The sequence below is a fragment of the Sinocyclocheilus rhinocerous genome, unplaced genomic scaffold (genome assembly GCF_001515625.1).
Source record: "Sinocyclocheilus rhinocerous isolate Xijiao unplaced genomic scaffold, SAMN03320098_v1.1 scaffold4039, whole genome shotgun sequence".
In the NCBI taxonomy this organism is placed as follows: Eukaryota; Metazoa; Chordata; class Actinopteri; order Cypriniformes; family Cyprinidae; genus Sinocyclocheilus; species Sinocyclocheilus rhinocerous.
The window spans coordinates 60001-70156 of NW_015648502.1; the positions used below are offsets into that span (position 1 = coordinate 60001).

The following is a 10156-nucleotide window of genomic DNA, read 5'->3' on the forward strand; positions in this document are numbered from 1 at the left end:
TGAGGGAGGGCGGCCGAGCGCTCCATCAGCTCCTCCCTCTCGCGATTCCCTCAGTCAGAACAAACAGCGCGGTAAACTGACACACTCCCACCGCTTTGACTGAGAAAAGTCTGTTCACATGGACAGTTAAATACGTTCTTTCCTTAAAGCATATTAGTATTTTAAATAAATAAAACATAAAATCTAAAAATGTAAATTGAAACATAAAATCTGTCTTAAGAGGTGTCTAATACCATGTCTCCATTAAATACCTTAAAGGGATAGTTCACCCAAAAATAAAAATTCTGTCATTAATTACTCACCCTCATGTCGTTCCAAACCCGTAAGACCTTTGTTAATCTTCGGAACACAAATTAAGATATTTTTTGATGAAATCAGAGAGCTTTCTGACCCTGCATAGACAGCAACGCAACTGACACATTCAAGGCCCAGAAAGGTCGTAAGGACATCGTTAAAATAGTCCATGTGACATCAGTGGTTCAACCTTAATGTAATGAAGCTATATGTCAGTCTTCGCTGCACATTCAGGACAGTACCACAATGCATGCCAGTGCGTTATGGTTGAACCACTGATATTTTAACAATGTCTATATTGCCTTTCTTGGCCTTTAAGGTTTCAGTTGCATTGCTGTCTATGCAGGGCCAGAAAGCTCTCATATTTCATCAAAAATATCTTAATTTGTATTCCGGAGATCAAACTGTTTTCTTGGAAATTTATATTTTTAAATATTTCCCATAAATCCTCAATTTCCTATTCCATTTTTTATATAATATTTCTTTTTAATTAACTATCATCTACCAGAAAGTGACACCATTTTTGGTGGGGAAAAATGCAATGATTTTCATTTATGACAATAACATAAAAACAATACTAAGTTTTAAAAAAATAAGAATAGTTTAAAATGTGTTCATATTTGTTTTTTTTAATTGATCAAATAAATCTAAAGATTGAATCTGAAAATTAAAGTAAAAAATAAACAGCAATGGATCTGTTGAATTTGACATTTTGTGGTAGTAGTTGGTTTGTCTCACTTTAAAACATTTTGTCCTGTTAGATAAAACTTTAGAAAAACAAATTAACTTATAAGTTAATTTAATGTTAATGTAAATTAATCTCCTCATGGAGTAATAACTAAAGTTAACCTGTTAGGATAATAGGACTAACTTACTGTTAAGCAAGTTATAATTTATAAAAAAAAGTGTATGAACTTGACCAGAGCACATTTCTGAAAGTCCCTACATTACACCACAAGCATGTTCATTTTTTTCCTTTTCTTTCTTTCTTTTTTGTAGTTGAGAATGACCCTTTTGTTCATCTGATACAGAGGAGCCGGAACTGACCGCTTATAAATATGTGCTGACAGAACATGATGTAGAAGTAATAACTCACCAGGAAGAAGAAAATAAACATACTGATATGTATCAGGGGTTTTCACTCCCTCAAACCACTAGTCTATAATATCTGTCCTGTTATATCTGCTGAAATAGCATGGTGCTGCTCCGACTCGACTCTTCAGCGTCCCCGTGTGGCTATCGATGGAACATCTTACTCATTAATATTGCGAGGACTTCACTTGTGAATAGCTTAGGGCCACTGTCTGCTATTATGCACGCCAATGTTACAAATCTGGGTGTCATTTCTGATTCTGAATGGAAATTTGATAAGCATATTAATGCTGTAGTGATAAATAGCTTCTTCCAAATGAAAGCTATTGAAAAGCTGAAATCTGTCCTCTGGGTTATTCTCCGATAGAATGTTTTAACAATTTGTAGTGCGAAAACCACTTGAAAATAAAATTGAATTTATGGTAGATGAATAAACAACATAATCCAACATCAAATATAAAAAAAAAACAAATGTTATCTTTATTACATCTAAATATTCTGATAGTAATAACTTTTGCCTCCATAAGGTCTCTTACATATACACACAGTTCTACATAGCGATTTATCATGGCACAGTTTTTTGTGCTTAGTAGCACAGATCACGGTTGTACAATAAACTGACGTAGTTGTACAAGACTCCATGGAACATACATTAATCTTTACATTGAGTAGGTAGGTTACAGCAATGAGACCAGACAAAATTACGTTGTTGTTTTCCAATGCACAGAACATTATTATTAGTGTTTCTTTTTTTTCTTCTTTAACACTGCTATTATTTCTTTATTAGCCATTTCAGCCGATATGTAATTTAGTTACACCTTTTCATTTGGCTCCAAACTGAGGTGACTATAATAACATGCCATTAAAAAAAACATGAAAAATCAAATCATAAAAAGATGGTTCAAGTTCTCAGTAAATCAGACCTTAAACACGCTTTACTGTTTAAAAACAGCAGATACTGAAAAGTAAAGTCTTTGGCTCACACTCAATCCCAGGTCAGACTAATTCAAGTTCATTTAATTGAGCATTTAATCTGTCATTTATGCACACACACACACAAACATCCACATGAAAATGAATGTCGCTGCACGGGCTTGTTTGCACACACAAAACAAATTCAATTTGTCGAATGATAATGAACCAGTCACTTCATATGCAACAGCTTGTCCATACTACGGTCTTGGAATCCACTGACCCAGATATGTCTTAAGGAGTAACACCTCTTTGCAATATTCTATCTATGGCTACACGTTACATGAACAAATACGCACACACGTACATGCCTACACCCATGAGTCAGGTGAGGTCGGGTAGGGCTGAGTTCTGTATGAAGGCCTGCGTGTGGTGGAGTAGAAGTCCACGTAGTTGGTATTGGGTTTGAGCACCTGTCTCTCGCTCACCACAGGATAACGAACCGGCTCGTCCAGGTACGCATCCTCGTAACCCGTCGGAGATGACAGGTACATTCCAAAAGTGTCATAGGTGCTTTGATTTCCCTCCTCTGGGTAATAGAGCCAGCCATGCTAGAAGAGCAGACAAAAAGAGTGCCTTTTTGATAATCATTTGCATAGGTAAAAAGAATAACCAAATAATAAACAAAAAATTACTGACACCATTTATTAAAATCCAGTGACTTTATCTGAATTTTGTTTATTATATATATTTATATAAAATTATCTAAAGGATAATACTTTGTCTTTATTGTCTATATCTCTTTCTTTCTTTTTTTTGTAGAAAATACTTTATTTTATTATAGTATTATATTTAAGTTATTTATTATTTAGGTTCTTATTTTATTTTCAGCCCCATGTTATTTTAGTATAATCGAGACGCTATTAAACAAATTATTACTAATACTATTAAATGTTTTGGTGTATATTATTTTTTTAAATATATTTTCTGTTTTTATTTACATTTTTAGTTTTAGTCATTTTGTTGAGTATTTTGTCATTTTTATTCGTTTTTGTTTTTTTAAACATGTCTACATATGTTTTTATCCGAATTTGATTTAGGTATTTATTTTAGTACATCAAGTTAAATTAAATGAAAATGAGAAATGTTAAAGAAGCTATGAAACAAGTTTTAGGTTGTTTAAAAAAAAAAACTTATTTCAGTTATTAACTGAAGAATAACCATCATAATAACCCCATACTAAAATCATCTTATCCTATATTTTATGTCAGAAGTAGATCTCAAATTGCCAGTCTTTTTATGTTTGTACAGTAAACAATATTTCAAAACCTAATATTCGTAGAAATATCAGCATTGAAGCTTTAAAAGTTTGTAACAAAAATTTAGTCCAATTATCACGTGCAATTTGTCTCTTCAGATCAATATGTAAAATAAAATCTGTCGCATTGATGGCATGTGAATGTTTGAGTCTGTTCATCATTCATATTAAAATGTTTATCACACAGACATTTCGTGTTGGTGTGAACAGGTCTTTACATCTTTACATTTACAGTGTCATGATGTAGTGTAATGTATGTTGATTTATCCCAACATACATTCTTTTTATTGCTATTACTAAATTTATTGAGACAGAATAAGTGAAAATCTTACAAAAAGTGAATATTTTGCCTTTTCTATATTCTATAAGGTGTGTGCTACTAAACCCAGATGCTTTTCACCACAGATTATTTGTGGGCAATGATCAAGGAATAAACCCAATGGATTACGTAAACTTCATCTGTTGGGATTAGTCGCATTAAATCCACGTCAATGGTTGTAATTTACAGTGGGCATATGGCATCTGGGTTCAGCCGGCTTCAGATTCAGCAATTTCTTCCTGCTTCCTTCCTTTCTTCACCTCACCTGTGATCTGCGGGACTCCTCGGCTGAAGGAGACGGACAGGAACTGATAAAATAGGCAGACTGCTTTCCAGACCCTGAACATAGATGAACACAAACATTAAAGGGGTCATATAATGCGATTAAAATTTTTCCTTTCTCTTTGAAGTGTTACAAGCTCAAACATGATTTCTATCCTAAGAACAGAATGAATACTTTTCTATTTACCAGGTATAGTTATAATCATCCATGTTCTCTAATAATGTGACGTTTAAAGGTGTTATATTTGTATTTTATATAAATATACAGTCTGTGGTGAAGCTCTAATCCTGTGAAGACCTCAGTTAGGGTGGAGAGCAGGGCTGAGGGTTAGATGGCCGGAAATGGTTCAACAGGCCTAATGAAGACCTGACGCATTCTGAATCACAGCCACATAATCAGACCCTCCAGGCCGAAGTACCACCAATCAATAAAGAGTAACTACGGAGGTCAAGTGCTCTTAAATGAATGGCCATTATAGCTTCCGACCAGACAGTGGAATAAAACTGATTGCTCTATTAGTTGAAGAGAACATGGGTGAAATATCTATTAGCACATCAGTCCAGCTTCTTAATTCACAGACAGATTCTTCTGTTGTTTTTCAAGAGTGATGTACCATACGACTATGCTGCATATTTCTGAGTAAAGCTGAATATTCAGGAAGTAATCATGTACAGTATATAATGGGACTTAATTTCATCCAATGGCATTTGATTGGACCTTGACAAGGATTGTGAGGGGAAAAACTTAAGTTTATTGGTTAATATTGTTTTTATCTGACTGCACAGCATCGATAACATCAGTAGAAAAGTCAAATCAGAAATATGTTTTCAAATCAGAAAATTGTATTACATTTTGATGGACACAAGAATAACAAGAATTGTGCACAACTAGGATCTTTGAATATTTTAGTTTTTTGTCTGTTATAAAGTGGACAGAGGACTCAAGGAAAGTTCACCTGCATACTGACTTGTGTTTCTGTTGGCGTCTCCATAATAATTATGAAGTTGCATAGACGACTGGGTCCTCCGCTGATTTAAGTGATGACCTCTTATACCCAACATGGCAGGGGAAGAGGTGGCACTACCTCCTAAATGTGGAGAAAAAAATCTAATAACGATTAACAATAAACCAATGCAGAGTAAAAAAAAAAAAACAGGAGAATAAAATAAAACAACCAATTAATAAATATTAATATCAGCATTTATAAGAAGTGAGTACTTTCTCTGTAGCTTGTACAGAATTACATTTCCTACAATTCCTTGCTGTTGTAATGGCCCACCTGATTGGATAACAGGTGACATCTGCACGTTGCTGGTTGGCAGAGTAGGTTGGGAACGGTAGCGGTCTCGTTCCAGTGTTGACACTGGGGTGATGAAGTGGTTCTGGTTCCAGCCATCCTGATGAACCACAGAACACACAGTTCCTGTTTACATCTACTGTTATTATTCATCTCAGGTGATGCAATTAGATTAACCGAGACAAAGTATTTCAATTTTAAGTCATTTTGTCTGAGTTCCAAATTTTTGATGAGAAGGTTGTTCCTTTGTATGTTTGAAACTATTGTTGTAATGATTGATATTTAGGTACTTTAGGTATCTGTAAATAAATATATTTGTTTCCACAAACCATTAGGGTATACACTACAAACACATAAAGTAATATTTTTCTAGTTGTAAGCACAAAACTGAAAAATCTATCTATCTATCTATCTATCTGATTTTTAGTTACTGTTTCATTAGTTTCCTAGTTTTTTGAAGACATGTCGAATAGATCGAATTGAATGCACATGAACACAACCACAAAGTCGCAATTACAAGTGGAAAACCTAAAACCTTCTTTAAGCTAAAATGAATTTATAAATATATATATATATATTAGTGCTGTCAAGCGATTAATCGCGATTAATCGTATTCCAAAATAAAAGTTTTTGTTTACATAATATATGTGTGTACTGTGTATATTTATTATATATATAAATACACACACATACAGTACATATATTGAAAATATTTACATGTATATACATTTATATTTTATATATTTATATTATACATAAATATATTTAATATATACATATAACATATTTTTATTAAATATATACATGCATGTGTTTGTATTTATATATACATAATAAATATACACATACAGTATACACATATTATGTAAACAAAACGTTTATTTTGGATGCGATTAATCGCGATTAATCATTTGACAGCACTAATATATTTACAACAAAACTAAGTTGAATGTACAAAATACCATTGTATTGTACAATTATGATAGAAAATATATAACCATTCAATTTACAGAATCTTCAACTGAAATAAAAACATAAAAAAGCAGAACACACATTAAGTGCATTTCTATTCATTATGTTTTAGAAATAGAGTTAAAAAATCTCGCTGAAATTTATGTAGAAATAGTACATCACCACTTTGGTCCCACCAAATTGACTTGAACACACCTGACATCATAATTATGACTTCTAAGCTCACAAATACAAACTTCACAGATGGACTTGAATGCATCTTATTTCCTGTTAGTCAGCATGGTTACTGATTATGTTCACCACCTTTTTTGTGTTTGGTTGCTTGTATATATTGCCCTGTTTGCCTCTTAATTTGTCGGTTATCGTCATCGATTCTGTTATGGTGCTCTATGTATCACGCTGCCAAAAATTCTTTGCTATTGATATTGGTCTTTGCTATTATTGATAAGCTTTTGTTTTTGTAAATAAAAGTCTACCGCTATATATTTCTCACTTGAAAACAAGACAAAAATATTGATTGTGAACATATTTGCAGTGCACACTCATATTTTTTGCTGTGTGCTTTTGATCGGATCCCACAGAATGGATGTCACGAGAACATCAGGGTCCCTCACCACAGAGCAATGGCTGAGAACATGTACCTTTTTGTAGAAGGTACGCAGATCTCTGTACTGCCACAGAGTGTTGAGCACCTGAGCTGCTGCCTTGACCACCTTCATGGAGTACCTGCCACAGAGAACAAGATATTATTCTAGACATACCAGGGCATTCAAAGAAAAAAAAAACATTTTGTTATGAAACAGAGTGGCAACGGCAAACTGCCCACTTCAAACAGCCCTATAAACGCGGTATGCACCTCTCCCCACGTCCTCTGCTGATTGTAACCAGTTTGTCGATGCCGCCCGTCTGGGCGAGAGCACGGGCGTTCTCCATATTCCTGCTGGTGACCTCGTGCAACGCACAGCAGACTGCCGCCACCGTCTCATCTGACAGCAGGGAGGGCCCATTGCCAGGGAGTCGGGTCACTAGGTCCCGCATGGCGTATTTTCCTATCAAAGCAACCAAATTCAGGAAACATTTATTTTTGAAGATGCAATGTAGTTTTTAATGGCCACATAAAACCGACATATAATAAAAATGGAATGTAAAGAGTTCATAGCAGTAAGTTTGAGTGACTGACCAATGAGCTCCTTGTTCCTGGCGTCCAGAGCCATGTTCCGTAGAGCAGTGGCCACAGAGCAGACCACCCTGTCATTATCCATTCTTAGTAGCTCCACCAGTATGGGCAAACCCTTCTCTTTACGTACAGCAGCACGGATGTAGGCCGCAAACTGAATGGTGAAAGAGAGAGAAAAAGGTTGTTATCTTTCAGTAAAGCAAAAATTTGCATTAACGTGTGTGCAATTTTAAAACCAGTGATGGAATCAAGACACTGTATCTAGGTAACTAGTCTACTCCTAACTTTAGAAGCATTTCCAAAATAAAGGACGCAAATGAAGGAAAAAAAAACAAAAACTGTTGCTGTATTAGAACCTTGAAGCTACATCTGGTCAAATAGTGTGTGTGTGTGTATGTCTGTGCAGGACATATCCTTCATCCACCAGCCAATTATGGCATTCATATAATTCAGTTCTATTTTAAACACTGTGGCTGTATAATTCAGTTTATCTTGTAGTGACCACAAGCAGCTTACCCTCCAGGTTCCGGCGGAGAGATTCTGCAGAGACCCAGCCGCCCCTTCCAGCGTGGCTGGGTTTGAGCTCTCTGCCAGCAGAGTGAGGTAAGGTTTTACCACAGATGGATGCCACAGCATCTCTGCCCCCTTTGGACTTCCAGAAAATCCTGGAATAGGCCCCACACCATCCCACTGCATCACAGGAACACACAAATAGTAATAGGTTAGTTTTAGCTGTGAAAATTCTGTAAAAATAACTTTCTGTTAGGGATACGCCGGTATCAAATTTTCATGTTGCGGTTAATTGCTAACAGTATACGGTATTATCACGATATTGAAATTTAGCTGCAAAAAAAGTGTTGTCATAATACAGTATAACAGGTTTAATAATTTTTTTTCTTATAACAAAAATAACTGAACATTCAAATACAATAAAGCAATACACAAAACAATGTATAAAGTTAAACATTTTTACACAGATTAAAGTGCAAAAGAAGTATAAAGACCAATAGGTATCGCTTTACAATTAGATCTCATTCGTTAACCTTAGTTAATGCATTAACATTCACAATGAGAAAAAACTACATTTGCTACAAAAGTGATTAATCTTTGTTAAAAAATACAATTCTTAGTTCATGTTAGCTCATTAAATAACACAGTTGCAACTTTTGATTTTAACAACGTGTTATTAAATAGGCCTATTGGAATTACCTAAGATTAATGAATGTTTAGAAGATTTTTTTCTTTGGCAGTTTATGTTAACTAATGAATTAACTAATGCCAACTAATGAAGCCCTAATGTAAAGTGTGACGGAACAATAAAGAATCAAAACATTGTCAAACAATATCTAGGGCATGTTGTAGTCCAGATTAAAATGTAAAAAAGTTTGAAAATAAATAGCCTATTAAGTCTAAATATTTAAGTATTTGGCACTGTGATGAACATCATAGCAAATACACAAATCTGAATGATTCTTTATCAAAGTTAAGACTCTGCCACGCCCCCCTAAAACGGCTTGTTCTAACACGCCCCCAACGCCCCCACTCACTATGTGGAAATATTAGCATAATGCCGCCCAAATGTGCACGCAAAGAAAGAAGGCGTAGAAGGCGTGACCGCAGTTAGTGTTGAATCAGCCATGTCAGAGAGACGCTGTGTGTTTCTAGGCGAAAGCAAAAGCACTTTATTTGGCCTTCCGAAAGTAGATGCATTTAGGAATCTTACTTACAACAGAACAGCAATGCATTCTATGGACGACCGTTTCGTGAACCTAGGAGAGGAGGTAATTCTGACTTTGCTATGACAATCTGGCGCTTCTGAATCAGCTACAGTTTTGTTATTAGTTTAAGTATTTGCAATTGACTGTTCAAATGCGGAGTTTTGCGCAGCGCAGAGTAACGCGGTGTGTGTGTGTGAGGGGAACACGTTCACATCACAGGAGAGTGAACTGCCTGTCAGAAATCATAGCACGTCAGCTGTCTTAACCGCGGCTTGTGTACTGCATCATCACTGTGTCTGTCACGCGACTCTGTTCCCCTTTCAGGCTCTGTCTTTACATTTATTTTGAAAGATGAAGCTCGCAATTATGGTAAGGGGCTTATTATGGTTACATTTCCGACGTGTGCTTGTGGTGTTCGGCCAATCACAATGCACTGGGTCAGCTGGCCAATCAGAGCAGACTGCACTTGTCGGAAGGAGGGACTTTGTAGAAAACGAAGCGTTTGAGAGAGGCGGGGCATAGAGGACCTACAATAATGTACAGTATTTGAAAAATAATGTGTTTTTTGAACATTAAAGCATGTCAACATATTCTGTTACACCAAATACACAAAATAATGATCTTTAAAAAAAGCATCATATGACCCCTTTAAAAAAAATCATACTGATCCCATACTTGTAGTCCATCTGTAGTGACCCGTCTAACTGCCTACAAAAATCTACTACAGCTCCTGTGCTGGAAACAGGCTCATTTTAGGACTGCAGTACCTCTGAC

The 10156-nt window shown here is 35.5% G+C and overlaps 1 protein-coding gene across 3 annotated transcripts in view; it reads right to left on the minus strand.

The window, feature by feature from the left end:
- Positions 1–1907: 1907 nt before the first annotated feature.
- Positions 1908–10156, minus strand: part of LOC107709738 (plakophilin-4-like) — a 47111-nt gene continuing 38862 nt past the window's right edge. For 2 of the 3 annotated variants that reach the window (XM_016514333.1, XM_016514331.1), the window contains exons 15-22: positions 8181–8354; positions 7668–7818; positions 7344–7536; positions 7129–7213; positions 5498–5615; positions 5174–5305; positions 4201–4274; positions 1908–2909 (exon numbers count right to left, since the gene is read on the minus strand). In XM_016514333.1, the coding sequence (XP_016369819.1) occupies positions 2670–2909; positions 4201–4274; positions 5174–5305; positions 5498–5615; positions 7129–7213; positions 7344–7536; positions 7668–7818; positions 8181–8354 (1167 nt within the window). In that variant the 3' untranslated portion in view covers positions 1908–2669. The remainder of the gene's footprint in view (positions 2910–4200; positions 4275–5173; positions 5306–5497; positions 5616–7128; positions 7214–7343; positions 7537–7667; positions 7819–8180; positions 8355–10156) is intronic. The other variant, XM_016514334.1, reaches the window with a different exon arrangement.